Source organism: Tupaia chinensis, unplaced genomic scaffold (assembly GCF_000334495.1).
Source record: "Tupaia chinensis unplaced genomic scaffold, TupChi_1.0 Scaffold143615_1, whole genome shotgun sequence".
NCBI lineage: Eukaryota > Metazoa > Chordata > Mammalia > Scandentia > Tupaiidae > Tupaia > Tupaia belangeri.
The window spans coordinates 230,938-251,224 of record NW_006203463.1 but is presented as its reverse complement, the minus strand read 5'-3'; the positions used below and the strand labels follow the sequence as shown (position 1 = coordinate 251,224).

General features: G+C 40.3%; 1 protein-coding gene across 1 annotated transcript in view; it reads left to right on the top strand.

Annotated features, from left to right (window-relative positions):
* Nucleotides 1–20,287, top strand: part of FIP1L1 (factor interacting with PAPOLA and CPSF1) — a gene marked incomplete in the record, with an annotated part of 79,535 nt that overhangs the window by 53,463 nt on the left and 5,785 nt on the right. The window contains 4 exon segments of the mRNA XM_014582471.2: nucleotides 5,645–5,671; nucleotides 7,605–7,659; nucleotides 9,632–9,687; nucleotides 14,749–14,961. Of these exon segments, the coding sequence (XP_014437957.1) occupies nucleotides 5,645–5,671; nucleotides 7,605–7,659; nucleotides 9,632–9,687; nucleotides 14,749–14,961 (351 nt within the window).

The following is a 20,287-nucleotide window of genomic DNA, read 5'->3' as shown; positions in this document are numbered from 1 at the left end:
TTTTCTTTCCATGGATGCCCCCTTATGAAAGTTATATTTTTACTTCCCATTAAACAACATTTTGTAGAATCTGATTGATTTACTATTTGCCATTTTGTTTTTTTCAATATTCTTTCAGTAATTTTGTGATTAAATGTGAACTGGTAGAGATCGACCCCTTTATAAATTCTTTTTAAAAATATTAACATTTTGGGACCAGCAGTTGGTATAATGGCTGTGTCGTTGGATTCCCATGTAGCTGACCACTGTTGGAGTCCCAGACCTAGTGGCTTAAACTCACGCCGGGTGTGTGTGCATGCATGCCCAAGATCCTGAGAGGAGAATGGAGGAGAAGGAATTGCTGTGTATCCATCCCCCTGGGGGGTGATTTCTCGCTTTCTGTCTCTGTCTTTCTCTGTCTTTCTAGCGAGTGCATGTGCCCTATAGCAAAAACCTCTCCAAAAAGAAAAAAAATTAACATTTCAACAGGATGTCTTAATCTCCCTAAGATATACTTTTAATTTTCTGTAGTCTTTAGGTGATAAAAATTTGAGGATGAAAAGATTTTAGCATAGTGTGATTACTTTATAATTAATGTAAAATTGTCCTTTGTACCTTTAGACATGAAGTTTGCTGGCAACTTTTTGGTTGCTCTAAGTTTTACGAGTATAGCATTTTCTAACATTTCTTTCAGTAAAATTACTTTCATCTTTGCAGTTTGTAATTAAGCATTTTAATTTATTAAGAAATGTATTAGAGTATCCTATATTCTGTGTTCTTTTTTAGATGGTAGGTGGTATGTGTGAATGTTTATGTGTGTGTGTATAACTTTAAAGTCCTGATACATAGCATTTCTGGTGGAATATATTTAAAGATTTTTATAAACCCTGACTTTCTGTGCTCAGTTCCTTTGTGAAGAATTTACTTCTGAGTTTGATGGGTTTGAAGTAGAATTTGGTGAGACTTAAGGAATGTGATCAGGCTTAAATTGCTCACATTAATAGTGCTGATGGAGTTTGGATTTCCTACTGAAAATAGGAAGTACAGTTCACGTAATTCTGCCATGTTTCTTTCTTTCATTGGACTCTAACAGAGAAGAGATGGGTGTAATTACATGTGTTCGCTTTCTGTGGCTATGTGACAAGCTACTCTAGAATGTAGCAGCTTATAACTGCATGTATTTATTATTGGACAGTTTCTGTGGGTCAGGAATGTGGGCAGAACTTAGCTGGCTCCTCACTTCAGGTCTCTACACCTCAGAATCATTTCTTTTTTTTTTTTGAGAGGTTTTTGCTATAGGGCGCGTGCACTCGCCAGACAGACAGAGATAGACAGACAGACAGAAAGCAAGGAAATCACCACCCAGGGGGGATGGTCACGCCGCAATCCCTTCTCCTCCATTCTCCTCTCGGGATCTTGGGCACGCACGCACACGTGCCCGGCGTGAGTTTAAGCCACCGGGTCCGGGACACGAACCGCGGTCGACTACGTGGGAGTCCAGCGACATAGCCATTACGCTAACTGCTGGTCCCACTCAGAATCATTTCTGTAGGCTAGACTGAGGGAGGATTCATCACCAAGCTCACTTACGTCCTTCTAAAAAACACTCAGTTCCTTCTAGGCTTTTGATGGAGAGTGCTTTAGTTCCACCAGCTGGGACTGGCCTCTCCAGCATGGCAGCTTCTTCATTAAAGCGTCCCCGTTGGGAAAGCAATTGAGAGGGTGCAGTAAAATAGGAGTCATCGTCTTTTATATCCTCGTGATGATTACAGAGTTAAATTCTTTTAAATACAAGGTTTGGCAAGAATGCTGCCTCTCTGTTTCTTTACCTTAGTTTCTTCAGTCTCTCAGGTAGGATTTTAGGTCTTCCCCTCTTCTACCTTTTACACTGAAGGGTATGCCTTAGCAGTACATAAGGGAAACATTAAATCTTCTCTCTTGTTAATTCCAGATAGTGTAGGCTACTTTAAGTGTTATACATAGATGCTTTTGTTTGTTTCTTAAGAATTTAGAATGCGGCGTGGCCATCTCCCCTGGGGAGTGATTTCTAGCTTTCTGTCTCTATGTCTCTCTCTGTCTGGTGAGCGCATGTGCCCTGTAGTGAAAACCTCTCAAAAAAAAAAAAAAGAATTTAGAATGAGATTGATTTTATCTCTATTAAATACTGATTTTCTTAGTAGTGAAATTGGGAGAGAAGCTTAGAATCTAATCTAGCGATTCTCAAAGTATGGTGGTGACCTGTCAAAAATACCCTTATCTCCTGGGGAATTCTTGGAAATAGAGTATTTCAGACCTCCTCTATATCTACTAAGTCAGAAATACCAGGGGAAGGGCCAGTCCCTTTAACAAACTCAGCAGCCAACTGGTGTGTGCTCCACTGCTGATACTCCTAATCTAATCAGGCCTTTAAAGGCTTGTGTGTTTTTTTTTGGTTTGCTTTTTTGTGTTTTAGTTTGCCAGAGGGCATGTGTACTTACCAGAGACAGAAGGAGAGGGAAAGGGACAAAGCATCCTTCATGGGGAATGGTCACGTCATAATCCTTCCTGTCCACTTCTCCCTCGGGATTTTGGGCCATGCACACACATACCTAGTGTGTTTTTTTTTTTTTTTTTTTTTTTGAGAGAGATTTTCACTGTAGGGCGCGTGCGTTCGCCAGACAGACAGAGAGAGACATAGAGACAGAAAGCGAGAAATCACCCCCCAGGGGGGATGGTCACGCCGCAATCCCTTCTCCTCCATTCTCCTCTCGGGATCTTGGACACGCACGCACACGCGCCCGGCGTGAGTTTTAAGCCACCGGGTCCGGGACACGAACCGCGGTCGACTACGTGGGAATCCAGCGACCTAGCCATTACGCTAACTGCTGGTTCCCCCTAGTGTGTTTTTCAAGCCAACAATTGAGGGGTTTGAACCATGTAGTTGGCCATGTGGAATCCAGCTCCTTAAGACGCTGGGGTGGCTCCAGACCATTATGGTCTTAATAATACCTTCCCAAAACCTTTTGGCCAGTACAGAAATCTTTGTTTTACTGCTGTTACATAAGGCTTTCCAGGAAAGTAAACTCTTTTCTCCCCTTTGCATTTTACAGATAAAGGATATAGGAAAGAAGCAAAGTACTTGCCTTGTATGTTTCACGGCTCTTAAGGTGTTGAGAGAAGACAGAGATTTTTTTTTTTTTGGGAGAGATTTTCACTGTAGGGCACGTGCGCTCGCCAGACAGGCAGAGAGAGACATAGAGACAGAAAGCGAGAAATCACCCCCCCAGGGGGGATGGTCACGCCGCAGTCCCTTCTCCTCCATTCTCCTCTCGGGATCTTGGGCACGCACGCACACGCGCCCGGCGTGAGTTTTAAGCCACCGGGTCCGGGACCCGAGCCGCGGTCGACTACGTGGGAGTCCAGCGACATAGTCATTATGCTAACTGCTGGTTCCCAAGACAGAGATTTTTGAGATGACCTTTCTTTTCCTTGACACCATTTTCTTTTGTTAACAAAAGTCAAGTACTAAATAGTGATTTTTTTTTCCATGAGAACAATGTAGGCTTTATGTTATTTCACAGGTAAAATTTTCTTATTTACAGTTTGAAAATACATCTGATAATTGTCAACGAATTGGTTATATAGTAATTCATCAACTTCATAGTGCTCTTTCAGTGAACATTTACTAATAAAGTCATAATATTTTAGGTGAAATAGAGATCTCACAAGAGGGGCCTTTTCTAGTTCCCATGCCAGCTTTCTGATGAGTAGATACTTATTGGAGAGACATCTGTATATAGCATGAGTTTTCTTTCACAGTGTTCTTAATTGCAGTGGATTTTATCTGTCTTTTGAAACTATTACAGTAAGATTAAAGGCAGACTAATTTTAACCACCTTTGTAGCATACTTAATAATTTGATCATACGTCTTTTTATGTTTTTGTGGACGTTTCATGACTTGTTTTGAAGACTAAATTTTGAAAGGGCTAGTTCGTAATTTCTCAGTTTGTGTGAATCACGTTTTGGCACGCTCTAGTCAGCATAAGTTGAGTTGATACATGATGCTCGTGTATTCAGTTAGGCAGAGTTTTTTATGGTATAGTTTGGGTGGCTGATTTTGGTGTAGTCCTTTATCTTAACTAAGAAAGTAATACATTTAGATGTGAAAAGTAGATCCAATAATGAAATTAAGTGATGCCCTGAAAGAAGTCTGTACTATTCTAAGGAAAATGAGCTAATACTATATATCAAGAACATTTATGCTCTACCTTCCCTAGTTTTCCCACGTAGCTTGGAGTCTGGAACTCTGCTGGCCGTACCATGTGCTGGAGTCTTTCCGTTGGGTACTCTGGGAAGCGGCCGGTAGGCTGAGGTCGACGAGGCTCGCCCTCAGCAACGAGACAGTTGAGTAGGCTTGTAGAGGCCCACTGAGTTTACAGCACGGTGGCTGCTCTCCATGGCGTGTTGGTCTTGTTGGTTTTGCACGTGTAGCAGAGCCTTCCATTGCCCGGATGGTCAAGTGAGGTGTGCCCATCTCTGTAGTAAGACTACCTGCTACCTTAAGATCTCTTTTGTACAAACTTCTTATTCTGGTAAAACATACACATCAGAACATTTTAAAATAAATTATTAGCAGATGTTTCCATTAACAAGAAAACATTTGAAAGCAAGTCTATTTTCATTTTTTGCATGCATTTAATTAATGACTTAGATTATTTTTTTCTCTTTTGAACTAATTTTGAAGCAGTTTTAAAATAGGATTCAGTAAACCATTCCAAATGTGTTGAAGTTATTTATGGTATAAAACTTTTCATGAAAAAGTTTTTTTTATCTATTTTCTTACTTAGAATCTGTCATTTTTCTCCAACTCAAAGTAGTTACAATTTGCATGCCACATAAATTCCTTTCATGTATCTCTTAAATTTAAAATGCTGCGTTCTAGTACTTTGTAAATTTTACACTAGGAGTTAAGGGCACATTTGGCCAGTGTAAATTGAGAATGTTGTATGCATAGCTTATATCTTAACATGTATGATGTATGCATGTACTGAGAGCCACTCAAGTTAGTATTTGTTGAGACTGAAGAGTTAGTAAATTGTCCACGTTTATTTTCATGTGCCCTGGGGTGTATGTAAAGGAATTGGCTATACCCCTTTCTCTAGTCCTACAAATCAAGGGAAACAGTGACTCCTGTCAGCAGCAGCAACACAGTCTGAGTGAACACCTCCTGCCTTAGGTACACTGAGCTTGTCAGAAGTGAGCACTGTCCACACTTCCCAGTCACCTCGCACTACTGGCAGTGTCGAAGAGCCCACAAACCAGTTCCCTATTAAAATGTTAAACAAGAGCAGACACTACTTACCAAATCTAGCTTCCACTTATTTCATGGAGTTTGGTATTTGTTTATGCACAAGTGTGCTTTTAACTGATGTCTAACTTTATTTGTGGTTATAACTAGTGGGGAAAGCCTTGTTATCAAGTTGTTAGACCGGGTTTGCATCAGAGAAGTCGGAAGTTACACTTGAACTGTTGGTTCTCCACAAGAAAATGGACTGCTTCTCTTGAGTGACTGAGCCAGGATAACGAGGCGAGGGGTTTTATTTCAAAGTTTGTTTTGGATGGCATAAATACATAACAGGTTCTGAAATCCAGTTACTATATTAAATTTCATCACTTGTTTTTTAGGTATTCCAATAACTGTACCACCTCCAGGTAAAACTTTTTTTCATGTTTTCTCCATCATTGTTAATAAACATGAAATTTCAAGCTTACAGTTACAGGAGGAACAGTGCTGATACGGTTAGAACATGGGATAGGCTATTGGGATTTCAAGGTCCTATTTTCAGCTCTGCCTTTGCTTCATTCCAGTTTTGATTAAGATACTTGGTTTTCTTACACCTGTCTTACCCATTTCTGTAGAAACACATTCTGAGTACAACCTCACCTTGCTAATTTGTGAAGAGAATAGTATAGGACATACAATAAAAATTTTTATGAAAAATATCTTTTCAGCCCAGCGAATTTTTTTATTTGATAAAGTGACTATAAATGAAGAGAAAGAAGGTGCAGCTTGACTTTATCATGGTTTCTGATTTTTTCCCCCCAACTGCTGACATAACTCAGTATTGTAAGAAAATACTTCTAAACCACACAATTATATGGGTTGACAGCTGGTCAGGTGGTTCTAAGAGTGGTGATTAGTTGTACATTGTTGTAATGTTATGATCGGCCAGGTTTTACGTGTGGCCCAGTGTTGCTTTTTACGTTTTGGTCAGTTGTTTTTATAGGGTTACAGTGAACCTGCTAGCAAGTGTGTTTGCCGAGTTCAGTGTCAGAAGCCAAGGAGTATGAGGAGAATGGGTGGTGGTCATGCGTGGAAGGGTGGGCCTGAGTTCATAGTGACCTTGATAAGCAGGAGCAGGTTTGGCGAGGGTAGGCTAATGCACGTGTTGAGATAGGGACTGGCAGAGTCATTGGTGGTGTGTGAGTGTGACTGAGAAAAACCTTTCAGGAAGAGGCAGTCATTAGGGTATCTTTCTAGTTTAAAAAGCGTGGTTGTGAGACTGTACAAAATAGAACTGTGGACTCTAGGGCTGAGGTGGTAATAGCTACAGTTTACACTTCCAGGAGTTGTAGGTCCTAAAACTGGATACAGTGCAGAGCATGATAACCCCGAAACAGTGTGACGCAGGGCTGCAATTGGATTTCAGTGGACCTCTGAGAAGGGTTAACGGAACTGGGATTTATTTCTATATAAGATCCTAAAAAGGAAGCTTAATGAAAGTGTTTTCAAATACATAGAAGGTGCTAGAACATACATTCATTCAGGACAGCGTATGAATCGTGTGAGAGATTTAAACGATGTGATTTAATGCACTTGCAATTAGTGAGGGTTGTTAAAACTTGGAATTGATGTCAGCGATGGGTCTTGAGGTCTTACATCGGGAGGCTCTGTTGCCTCCCTGAAGATGAAAGGGTAGAGTAGACTAACTGTTAAGGCCCTTTAGTTACATTCTCCAGACCTTCATTGTCAATTACTGACAGTGCAGACCTCATGACATAAAAATGCAAATTATTTCTCTTCCAGATAATCCACTAAATTATGTGCCTTTCCTTGTAAAATAGTTTGTTAGGGTTGTGCTGCTTGAAACATAGTTTATGGTAGATATTCTCAGCCTTGAACATTTATATCTGTACTGGTAATATTTTATTTGTAAATCATAAATTGAAATAAATTTTGATACATTTAAAACTCAAAAATATTTTTGAAAGAGGTAAATGCTATTTTCTTCTAAAATATTTGAAGTCTCTGGTGGCAACACTACTGCCGTTTTATTTATGGAAAAGGTAAGGCATTGAATTAACTTTCTCATACTCAAAATGGGCTGTGTGTGGTGCTGAAAATAAGACCAGGTATCCTGACTCCTGTTTGTGCTCTGTGTTAGACCAGACTGTTCATTTAAAGTTCTTTTGCTCCAAAAATCTGTTCATAAGTTTAAGCTCCATTCTTTTTTTGTCTGTTATAACATAGAGAAGTGTATTTAGGTCCCCAAAGAAGGTTAGTGATGTGCAGCAGCTTTGTTACACCCCGACGTTAAATGTACATTCTATTAACTTTTTAAAAATTTATGATTGAATGTTTCAGGTTTTCCTCCTCCGCCAGGCGCTCCGCCTCCATCTCTCATTCCAACAATCGAAAGGTAAGTCAGCGTGGGTGCTATAAATGGTTTTAATCATGATGGCCTTGTGACAGATGCATCATATACATATTTTGGTACTATTTATAAAACAGCACCTGCCTTTTAACTTATAAGTCTAGACCTATGTTAGTTACGTATATTAGTTACATTTATATGAGATATTGGACGTATAGTTTGACATTAAAACAGGGCAAAAACATTAAATCAGTATTTTGAAATAAAACTGTGCTTTGATAACATTGTACAGTGATTAAAGTAACCCCTGGCTTGTTTGTTAAATCCTTGCCACTGTCACTTTTGTGAGAAATACAGATTACTAGAAATTATGAATGGTGCATGTCTCTTGGAGCTGGGCAAAGACAGCTGTTACAGAACCCTCATACGAAGAGCCACGTCATTCTTAATCGCCACCTGCACAAAGAAGGGGCGATCCTGTGCTGCATGGCAGAAGCCTCGTTTGTTACGCTCTGCTTAGGGCTTCGGTTAGCTAGAATGCGGCATCTTTTCCCTCATGGGTGGTCACGTGGTATTTAGCAACGTAGACTTGGAAATCGCACAGCGTTGGGAGGCAACATTCAAAACCTCTTTGGGGCTCAGGCTCCTTTTTGTTTACTTATTTTAATATATATGTATTTATTTCATTCCATTTTTGTTTGTTTTGTTCTGTTTTAATTTGACAAGAGAGAGGCAGAGACAGAGAGAAAGGAAAAGCGAGAAAGCAAGCCACTGGGTCTAGGACTCAAACCCAGTCGGTCATGTGGGAATCCAGTGCCTTTTAATGCCGACGCCACTTGCCAGCCCTCAGGCTTCTTTTTTAACAAAAAGTTGGTATGAGTCGTGAAGATGAAAAGTTAGTGAGTACAGAGCAGCAGCACAGTTCTCAGCAGACAGGAAGAGTAGTCAGTGGGAGCTGTTGTTTTCTCTTAGTGGCACATAAACTTGATGGAAATTGTATTTCTGAAAAAAGTGATTCTGACTCTATAAAAATGACAAAAATTGTGAGGAACTTATACATCAGTTGCATTAAATCGTATAGGTAGTTTTCGAAGAAAATGGTAATAACTTAAAGTGTGAATTGTGAGAACATAAAGATTTTATTAAGTCCCTGTTAAATACATCTTTGTTTTCTCAGTCAAAATGTTAAAAAGTGGGTTTCGTCCATTATATTGGGAGGGCTGAATTACTGATATCTAACCATTAAAAGCAGTTCTTTTTTTTCCTAAGAATTATTTAATTTTATTATTATTCCATTTTGCTATAGGGCACATGTGCTCACTAGAGAGATACAGAAAAAGAGAAAGTGAGAAAACAAGGACTTGAATCCACACGGTCAGCCCTGTGGGACTCTGGTGCCTCAGCCATCGTGCCACCTGCTAGCTCCAGAACCAATTCTTTAAGACTACATTTTAAATGTCAAATATTCAGTCGGCCTCAGAATTTGTTTTCTTCACTTATGAGTCAAGCTGAATTGATTGATGTGATTATTCGTGTTGAATAGTACTAGCAAGTCACATTTTTCTTTAAAATTAAATGTTAACTGGAACCAGCAGTTGGTGTAATGGCTATGTTGCTGGACTCCCAAGTCGTCAAACACGGTTCAAGCCCCAGCCTGGTGGCTAAAACTAATGCCAGGCGCGTGTGCGTATGTGCCCAAGATCCCGAGAGGAGAATGGAGGAGAAGGGATCACGGCATGGCCATCCCCCCAGGATGTCTTATTTTCTGTCTTTCTGGTGAGCACATACGCCCTATAGCAAAAACCTCTCCAAAAAAAAAATGTTAACTTAAAAAAATTTTAAGATTAAAAGTTGTTGTTCTAGTATTTAAAAAATTAAGTTATAGAACTAATGTCTTATCATTAAATGGTGGTTGAATAAAAGTTGTAATTTTGCCTTTATGTTTTTCCATCTGTATCAAACTATTAAAATTTAGAACATATTTGTAGTAGATATTAAAATATTTTTTATTCAACAGCGGGCATTCCTCTGGTTATGATAGCCGTTCTGCACGTGCATTTCCATATGGCAATGGTAAGTATTGTTAGTTGCTCAGATTCCATTTGAATAAGTTAAGTTCTTAAATGAATAAGTTAAGTTCTTAAATATTCGTAAAGCAATAAAAATACACTTCTCTGGTTTAAAATTGTTCCTTATAGAACAATTATAAAATATTAACTGAAAGGATAACTGGATCTACATATCTGCTGGGTTACTTAACAGAATATCTTCCATATATTTAAGATGCTTACTTTTACAAATTAGTAAGGTGGTGGCACTACAGGAATATTTGTAGCTTACCCTTTTTCTTTTTCTTTTCTTTCTTTCTTTCTTTTTTTTTTCTTTTTTTAAGAGAATGTTTGCTATAGAGTGCATGCGTTCACTGGAGAGACAGAAAGTGAGAAATCAACCCTGAGGGGAATGGCATGCTGCAATCCCTTCTCCATTCTCCTTTTGGGATTTTGGGCATGTATGCATACACGCCTAGCATGAGTTTTAAGCCTCTGGGTCCAGTACTTGAACCATGGTTGACCATATGGAAGTCCAGCAACGGAACCATTATGCCATCTGTTAGTTCTGTAGCTTGTCTTTTTCTAAAAGGATTTAGGCTCTGTTGCTAATTTTGTCTCAGGCTTCATTGTCTGTAATATTTCTGTTTCACGATTTATGGCACCTAATCCCATTCTTGTTCTTCCCACTGGTTTAATTTTTCTCTGTATCATTTTTAGGTCCTCTTTTGTGTTCATTCTTGATAACATTATTCATTCTAAGGGCTTCTAATACCATTTCCTGCTCAAATCTCTTAATTCATTCATTTAAAATTCTGTGTTTTAAGAATCCAGTAAGCTAGACACAGTGCTTGCTCTCCTTAGATTTATAGGTTAGTGGGGAGATTAGAGCCAAGTAATAAATGAAGTTGTCATGGAAACATGGCGGAAGAGTATTCTACTCCAGAGGGGGTGAAAGGTAGGTAAACTGACTTCATGAAACAGGTCCTGAAAGTGATTTAGAAGAAAAATTAAACCAGTGAGAAGGAAAAGACAAGATAGGATTAAATGTCATGAATCAAGAAACAGAAATATTATGGACAATGCAGACTGAGATAAATCAGTGACAATCTTCAGTCCTTTCAGAAAAAGTCTTCCTCACTGGGGCAGCAGGTGGCATAGTGGTTGAGGCACTGGATTCCTACATGGCTGACCTGGTTCAAGCCCCGGACCATGGTGGCTTGAAAATCAGGGCTGGAGCATGTGTTTGCATGTGCATGTGTGCCCAGAAGCCTAGGAGGGGAATGGAGAAGGGATTGTGGCGTGGCCATGGGGGCTGACTTCTCACTTTCCCCTTCTCTGTCTCTCTCTGAGAAGTGCATGTGCCCTATGCAGAAACTTTAAAAAAAGAAAAAAAAAAGTGTTTCTTAAAAGGTAAAGCTCAAAGAGACTACATCACATTAGTCCTGCCATTTAGGAAACACTTAAATGTTAGCTGTTTTTTTTTTATGACTGTCACCCAAGCCCTAGGGTCCCTCCCTTTCCTGCACTCTGAGGTAGTGTAGCGTTATTATTAAAGCACAGGCACTCCTATAGTCAGACAGCCTGAATCATTTACTTTATCTGTAAAATAGAGTTTGAAAATAAAGTGACTAGCTCAGTGCCAGTAATACATAAGCGCTCTGTAAGCCTCGCGCAGTACAGGCTTGGCCTCTTTGAGGACTCGTCGGTTTCTGGTTCTGTCATTTAGTTCCTTGTATTTTGTTTTAAGGTGGATGGACATGAGGAATAGCATGTATCAGGTTGTTTTGTTTTTGCTTTTGTGTTTGTTTGTTTGTTTATTTGTTTGCTTTTTGAGAGAGAGAAGGGAGGTTATTTCTGACAGTCTCGCCATGCCACAGTCCTCCTGCCCAGCATCCCAGTTAGCTAGGATCACTGTTGTACGTGACCGCAGGCCAGCTAGGTTGGTCCAGGACCCTAACCTGGGCCTCCCGTGGCCCAGCCTCATACATCAGTGCCCTCCTTTTTATGCCACTGAGACCGAGCCAGAGGAGGAATTTTTGAGATCACCTACCCAGTCTCATTTATTTAAAAGAAATGCCAACTAAGCACTTAACCTTTCCTCAGAGTAATGCATGCCCATTTTTTAAAATCAAAACTAGAAGGAATCCTGCTCCCTCTTTACCACCTCCAGGTCTTCTCTGAGAGAGAAACTTCTCTTTTGTCTTTTTGAATGAAATCCTTTTTTAGTAATAGCAGCTACATCGTCATCAGTCAAAGCTATAGAATAAAGATAATAGAACATCATCACTAGGGGATTGTACATGGAAATACTGATTTTTCCTCATGCACATATAAAAACTGTACCTACAAAGCGAACACTCATCACAACATAATCTTTGCAGGAATTGTTCTCTGTCGTTTAAGTTTGCAGTGTCTATACTTGTGGTCCCTTTTTGATTCTGATGTTGCTTGTGCACTCTCATTGTTCTTAATCTTGTCAGAAGAGCATTGCTTTATTTCCCTATTTTTCAAAAACCAACTCTGAGCTTTTTTCTGTTGTGTATTAGTTTTATATTTACCTGAATTTAAATCTTATTTTTGTTTTATTGCATTATTCTGATTTTTTTTTCTTTTTAAAGAATTATTTTATTTAACTTTCTTTCTTTATTTATTTAAATTTGACGAGAGAGACAAAGAAAGAGAAAATGAGAAAGTGAGCTGCTAGAGGTACAGGACTTGAACTGTGATCGACCATGTGGGAGTCCAGCACCCTTAACGACCATGCCACCTGCCAGCCCCCTGTTTTGTTTTGTTTTGTTTCGTTTTGTTTTCTAAGAAGCTAACTTCATAATTTTCAGTCTCTTCCAGTGCAATGTTTCAAGATTAAATTTTCCGCCAGAGCATTTTGCATCCCTAAACTTTTGATGTGTCATAGTTTTGTTTGTGTTTAGTTTAAAATGATTTAAATTTATGGTTTTTTTGACCCATGAGTTATCAGATGTGTTTTAAAATTTGAAATGGATGGGGATCATTTTTTCATAATTTTTGAATTTGACTTGCGACTTGAATTGCATGATAGTAAGACATCACAGTGCCTGCTACATTCATCCTTTGAAAGTACCTATTTTTATATTTCGTACATGCTTTCAGTAGGTGTCTATTTTTCATCATTGGCAGCATTCTGTGCTACCTTCGTTACATCAATCATATTAACGATGTTTACTGAGCACACAGGGAGGCTCGCATCCCCTGTATCCACACTAATCTCTTGTCTGCCTAATTTGCAATAGTTGAGCGATGTTAATCTCACGTATCATGATCTGTTTCCATTTCTACCTGTGTTTCTGTCAACTTTTACTCTAAAAATTAAGGTAATATTGTCAGACACTGGAAGCTTAATTTAGTTTTATCTTTATGGTGAGCTGCATCTTACATCTTCATACGGTCGTACTTTCTTCCCCAGGTAATATTTTTTGTATGAATCTCATTAATATGGCCACTTATTTGGGGATTAGGGATTATTAGTATTTTCCTTGTATGTGTTTGTAATTTTCTTTCCACTTTCAACCTTTCTGTATGTTCTTTGTGTTTTTATTTTATTTTTTTTTTGGAAATGAAAATCAGTAATATCTTTTAATTGACAAAATTAATCCCTTTTAATTATTGTGGTTATTGAACTATTTGTATTCTTGACAATACACAATGAATAATATCCATAGCCCCTCTTCATCAATTCAGAGACCTTCGAACACTAATCTTTGTCTCCTTAGACTGGGGTGGGGAGGTCTTCAAAAAGTTCGTGGGAAACATTCATTATGACAAAACAGTGCATGGATTTCAGAAATTTTTTTGTACCAAGATAAACTTCATTTTTTCACAAAGTTTTTCAAGTCTTGTATTTCCGAGGTGGTTTTTCATTTTAATTTTTTCTTAACTACAAAAACTCTTCTATTAGAGAGTACTTTTTAAAAAACATTTTTTTAGAATTGTTTAATTTTATTCATCATTTTTTAAATTTGACCAGAAAGAGAGACGAGAGAGAGAGAGACAGAGAGAGAGAAAGCCACCAGATCCAGGATTTAAACCATGGTCTGTCATGAGGGAGTGTCCAGCACCTTAACCACCATGCCACTTGCTGGTCCCTGGCTAGTACATTTATTTTGGATTGTTTTTGATTACCATTTATTTGTTCAACTATTCCTTATTTTCATTTCAGAGCTTCTTTCTAGGGAAGATTTCCTTTTCTCTAAGTATTTCTGATGAAACTTCTTTTAGTGAAGTCTGTTGGTTTTAAGTTTGTTGTTCTTCTGTGTATGAATGCCTTTCTTTTTCTTTTTCTTTTTCTTTTTTTTTTTCTTTTTTGTTTTTGGATAAGTTTTTGCTATAGAGCGCATGCGCTTACCAGAAAGACAGAGAGAGACAGGACAGAAATGAGAAATCACCCCCCGGGGGGATGGCCACGCTGCAATCCCTTCTCCTCCATTCTCCTCTCGGGATCTTGGGCACGCATGTACACTTACCTGGTGTGAGTTTAAGCCACTGGGTCTGGGACTTGAACTGTGGTCTACTACATGAGAGTCCAGCGACATAACCACTACGCTCTATGCTGTTCCGTGTGTTTTTATTTAATTTAATTTATTTATTGAAATTTGACTAGAGAGAGACAGAATGGCGGGTGGGGGGGGGATGAGAAAGCAAGCCTTCAGATCCAAAACTCAAACCATGGTTGGTCATGTGTGAGTCCAGTGCCCTTAACCAACACGCTACCTGCTGGCCTGGCCTCCCTTTGATTTATTCTTAAAATATAATTTTGTTATTTATAACTTTCTAGGTTTTGTTTCCTCTCAGCATTTTGAAGAGGTCCCAATGTATTTTGGTTTCCATTTTTGATATTGGGAAGCTCGTGTGGAATCTAATTTGGCATCTTGTTCACATTGCAACATAAAGGCTCTTTATATGTTAGATCTTTAAGATTTGTTTCTGAATTTCCCCCCAGTACTGTGGGTATTCCCCACCATGATATTTGCCTTTTCTATTTATGAAATAAGCTTATTTAAGTGTCATAACCTTTGTTTTTATTTCTCGTGTGTTTTTTTTTTTTTAGTTGCCTTTCCCCATCTCCCTGGCTCAGCTCCCTCATGGCCTAGTCTCGTGGACACCAGCAAGCAGTGGGACTATTACGCAAGACGAGAAAAGGACCGAGATCGAGAAAGAGACAGAGACAGGGAGCGGGATCGTGACCGGGACAGAGAAAGAGAACGCACCAGAGAGAGAGAGAGGGAGCGTGACCACAGTCCCACACCCAGCGTTTTCAACAGGTTTGTCGGTGTGCAGTTCTTACGCGCGTGTTTTATGTGTACCTTTGCATTTACATTTGGTGTGAGGAGGTAAATTGCAGTTCCCTCGGAAAGGTATGCTTGAAGAGTACTGTTAGGAAGCCTCTGCGAGATCACCAAGGCTGCTCCATTCTTAGGGGCTTCTCGTCACCTAAAGCAGCAGTCCTCAGATTTCTTTGTTCATTTATCCCTGAAAAGAATTTTGTGGGACCAGCAGTTGGTGTAATGGCTATGTCGCTAGACTCACATATAGTCAACTGCGGTTCAAGTCCCGGATCCAGTGACTTAAACCCAGGTGCGTGTGTGTGCGTGCCCAAGATCCTGAGAGGAGAAGGGATTGTGGCGTGGCCATCCCCCCAGGGGATGATTTCTCGCTTTCTGTCTCTCTGTCTCTTTCTGTCTTTCTGGCAAGCGCACACGCTCTACAGGAAAAACCTCTCCTCTGGAAAAAGAAGAATTTTATACCGCTTCACATATTTCTCTCTCTCCCTATGAAACTTTTCATCTGAAGCAGAAATAGTTGATAGTGTATAATTTCCCTTATGTTAAAAACGTTCATATTTAGAGCCAGCCCAGTTGTGTGGTGGTTAAGGCAGCTGGATCCCACATGGCTGACTGCATGGTTCAAATCCTAGACCTGGGACTTGAAAAACATATCAGGCAGGTGTGCTTGTGTTCCCAAAATCCTGAAAGGAGAAATGGGAGAAGGGATTGTGTTGTTGCCATCCCCCATGAGTGGCGCTTTCTCAACTTCCCTCTCTCTGTGTCTCTTCGGTGTTCCCACGTACCCCATAGCAAAAACTTACCACTCTTAAATATAGCCATTGGATTAAAAACATCATAGTGATTTGCAAAAACTGTAATCCGTTTTTGTTTTTCTTTCTGTATAAATAGGCTTTCTTTAACAGTTGGAAATTTTATATTTCCTTTCATATAGGTTTTTTTTTTTTTTTTTTTTTTTGAGGTTTTTTCTTTTGGGGAGGTGCGCTCATCTTGCTATAGGGCACGTGCGCTCATCAGACAGAAAGAGAGACAGAGAGACAGAAAGCGAGAAATCACCCCCCCGGGGGGAAGGCCACACCGCAGTCCCTTCTCCTCCATTCTCCTCTCAGGATCTTGGGCACGCATGCACACACACCCAGCGTGAGTTTAACCCACCAGGTCTGGGACTCGAACCGCAGTCAATTACGTGGAAGTCCAGCGACATAGCCATTACGCCAACTGCTAGTCCCTTTGTGTAGTTTCTTATCTGTATCTTCCATTAGAAAGAGAGAGACAAGCATTCCCCATAGAGTCTTTAAATTGCTTCACCCAGCCTGGGTCATGGGCATGAACCTATGTGCGTATGGGGACTCCTCGTGAGTCCTATACCTTCCCTTTGGGTCCAGTGTCACAGAGCCTTGAATTATACCATGCCACCACGCCGCCAGTGGGTTCTGGTGCTTGCTTTATTTATGCACTACTTCCCTCAAAGGACTGTGTCCTAGGCCCAGCCTGGTGACACAGTTGGTGGCAAACAACATGGCTGACGCTAGATTGGCTCCAGGACAGCTTAAAAACATGCTGGGCCTGTGCATGCCTGAGATCCTAAGGAGATGGAGCGGTGTGGGGAGGAGAATCGTGCAGCGAGACCTCATCAAAGGTGCTTCTCTCTCTCGTGCATGCCCACGTGTACTCTCAAATAAAACGAACATTTAAATTTTTAATTTGGGACCAGCAGTTAGTATAATGGTTATGTCGCTGGACTCTCATGTAGTCGACTGCAGCTCAAGTCCTGGACCTGGTGGCTTAAACTCATGCCGGGCGCGTGCGCGTGCATACCCAAGATCCTGAGGGGAGAAAGGAGGAGAAGGGGTTGTAACATGGCCATCCCCCTTGGGGGGTGATTCCTTGCTTTTTGTCTCTGTCTCTCTCTGTCTTTCTCGTGAGCACAAATGCCCTATAGCAAAATAGCATAGCAGAAGTGCCTTCCCCTGTGAAGCCGACCCAGCTGGGCAGGTTCCAGTTTATGTTTGGAGACCTCCCTGAGTATACTGGAGTGGTGGAGCATAGCCTGGGGGGCCCTGTCCTGGGATGTGCTTGTCATCTCTCTCCCCCCTCCCTCCTTCCCTCTGTCCCTCCTTCCTTTCCTTCCTCCTCCTCCCACCCCAATTTCCCCGCTGAACTGGAGATAAATGAACTTTTAAAGATGTGGTGATCTTGTCTTTCCAACAGCATATCTATGTATGTAGGTAGGATGTTTTTAAAAACTTGTCTTGACCATAGAATTTTTTTTAAACAGAAGATTTTTCTATTATTTTAAACTTGCTATGTGGCATGTGTGCTCACAGAGACAGAAAGTGAGAAAGCAAACTACCAGGTCCAGGACTTGAACTATGGTCAGCCATGTGGGAGTCCAGTACCTTAACAGCCATGCCACTACTGGCCCCAACTATAGACTCTGAAAGTGTTTGTAAAAAATTTATCCTGATTTCACTTTACTTGCCATTATTTTTATATGTAGTAAGTAACACACTACAAATTTTTGAGAGATTTTTGCTATAGGCATGTGTGCTCGCCAGAAAGAGAGAAAGCAAGAAATCACCCCTCAGTGGGTATGACCATGCCACAATCCCTTATCCCTCCTCCTCCTCCTCCTCCTCCTCCGCCATTCTCCTCTCGGGATCTTGGGTGCACACATGCCTGGCGTGAGTTTAAGCCCCTGGGTCTGGGATTCGAACCACGGTCAACTACATAGGAGTTCAGTGACGTAGCTATTACGTCATCTGCTGGTTCCAAATTTTTAAACTAATATAGTGAAGCAATATCTCTTAACCGCGCACGTGCGCACGTACATATATCCTAGTATGTAAAGGTAAGCACGGATCGATTAAGTATGTGGGTGAGAATGAATGGAGTTTTGTCGTGGCTGTCATTCCATCCTTGAATGCCTTTAGATTTCATCATATGCCAAAATTATAGTTAATACATCATCAGCAGTTATTTTTAAGCACCTGTCAGCTCATATACTCATTTATTAAAGTATTTATTGAAGAATTTGTTACTTTAGTGTGTTCATTTTCTTGGGCTGCTGTTACCAAGTATCAGATTGGTGACTTAGAGCCTTAGACATTTACAGAAACACCTCTGAAGGTAGAAATTCACAGGGTGTCAGCTGGGTTGGTTCCTTTTTGAAGGCTCTGAAGGAGAATCTGTTCTGGTCTCTCCCCTATTCTAAGGATTATTGGCACTCTGCAGTGTTCTTTGACTTTCCTAACTTCATCTCTGTCTTCACGGCATTTTCCTGTGTCTGTATCCACCTCTTTGAATGTAGACGCCAGTCATCCAAGTAGCACCCAGCTGAGTCCATTATGACCTCTTCTTAACATGATTGTATCTGCAAAAACCCTGTTTCCAAATAAAGTCACATTCATAAGTACCAGGGGTTAGGACTTGCACACATACACAGTGTATTTGATAATTAAGGACACGTTTTCTCAGTGTCTTGAAAGAATACTGAAAAAACATCCTTGCCAATACCCAGCAAAAGTCTACTAATTATATTTGCTTACATTTAGAGGCAACTTGTTTAACCTGATATGCCTAGAAAGAGTTGGGAAAACTTAAATCTGTTAGTTTTGTTTGTTTGATTGATTGGTTTTTTGTTTTTTAAACTTTTTGCAAGAGTGCATGCATTTGCCAGAGACAGAAAGCAAAAAATCAACACCCAGGGAGGATGGTCACACTGCAGGCCGTTCTCCTCTTGGAACTTCGGGCATGCATCCACACACACCCGTTGTGAGTTTTAAGCTGCCGAGTCTGGGACTTGAACCGTTGTTTACTACATGAGAGTCCGACAATAAAACCATTACTCCATCTGCTGGTCCCAGTACTGTCAGTTTTAATATATCTTTTCTAATACATTTTTATAAAGTGAAACTCCTTTTTATGTGTTAAATACTTATTTTCATACAAGCCTTGGACCTGCATATTTCCCTCTTTCTAGGTATGGAATATAGCTACTATGTCACTTAAGTGATAAAAGGCAGTTTTCATTGTTAAGTGAGACCGATCCTACTCAGATTCTATCAGACAGAACTCTGAGTTTATTTTCCTGTTTGGATAAACAAGTTAACCCATGTTCTGTAAGATAAACAGAATTGTTATAGCCCCAAAATAAGATACTGATCCTCATTTATTTATTTTTTGCTTTGTTTTCATGGGGCATTTTGTTCAGAAAGATGTTTGTCAGTTTTTTCCTTTCTTTTTAAGACTAGTTCAGGGAACACTGTTAAGAATATCATTGTGCATCTCTATACTCTGTGTTTAGAACAGCTAAAGACACAAGACATAAGACGTAAGGTAAGAAAACCTAGAGCCTTAGTGTCTTAAGTAAAAGAGGTCCCAGTGAGGCCATCAGGTTGCATGTTGGTTAAGGTGCTAGATCCCACATGGCTTACATCATGAATTCAAGTCCTAGACCCAGTGGTTTGAAGAACATGCTGGGAGTGTGTGCATCCATGCCAAAAATCTGAGAGGAAAATGGAGGAGAATGGATTGTGGCATGGCCATACCCCCAGGGGGTGGTTTCTCAATTTCCGTATCTTTCTTTCTCCAGCAAGTGCACCTGTCAGAGCGCCAAAAAAAAAAAAAAAAAAAAAAAAAAAAGGGGGGCAAAAAAAAAAAAAAAAAAAAAGAAAAGAAAGGAGGGGGGGGTGTCTCACTGAGTTGTTTTTTTTTTTTAGTTTAGAGTCTCACTGTGTCACCATTCTACTGCCTTCGTCTCCCAAACATTTGGGACTGTAGGCATGTGCCACCGTTCTTGGCTTCCAGGTGGGCTGGGGAGTTGAGCCTGGGTCTCCTATGTGGCCTCACCCTCTGGGTAGCAGGGTACAAAAATAAGGAACACTTGAGCTTGTGTGTAATCGCTCAGGTGCCTGCCACGCTGATCTCAGCAGGATCATTGGAACATGCCGTGGAAGCCAGGAGGGAGCACTGCTTTTTCAATCAGGGATTTTTAGCCATGGTGGTTTTCATACCTGGAAACAGTGTACCACAGTAGAAACGGTGAAAGGAGTGCTTATTTTTGAAAAAAGGACAGGCGAGTTAGCTGTGGAAGTGACATGAGATTTTCACTAAACTGTAAGTTTGTAAGTTTACAGTTGAAAGGATAAATACAGAAGTTGAAAATCTGGAAATTGATTCCCTAAAGCGTTTCATGCCATTGGAAAAAAATTGTATACTGATGGCATCCCCGCCACTTCAGTGTGGCCTTAGTGACCTTTCTGCATCCCAGCCGCAGTTCTCTCCCCAGCGATGCACATTGTT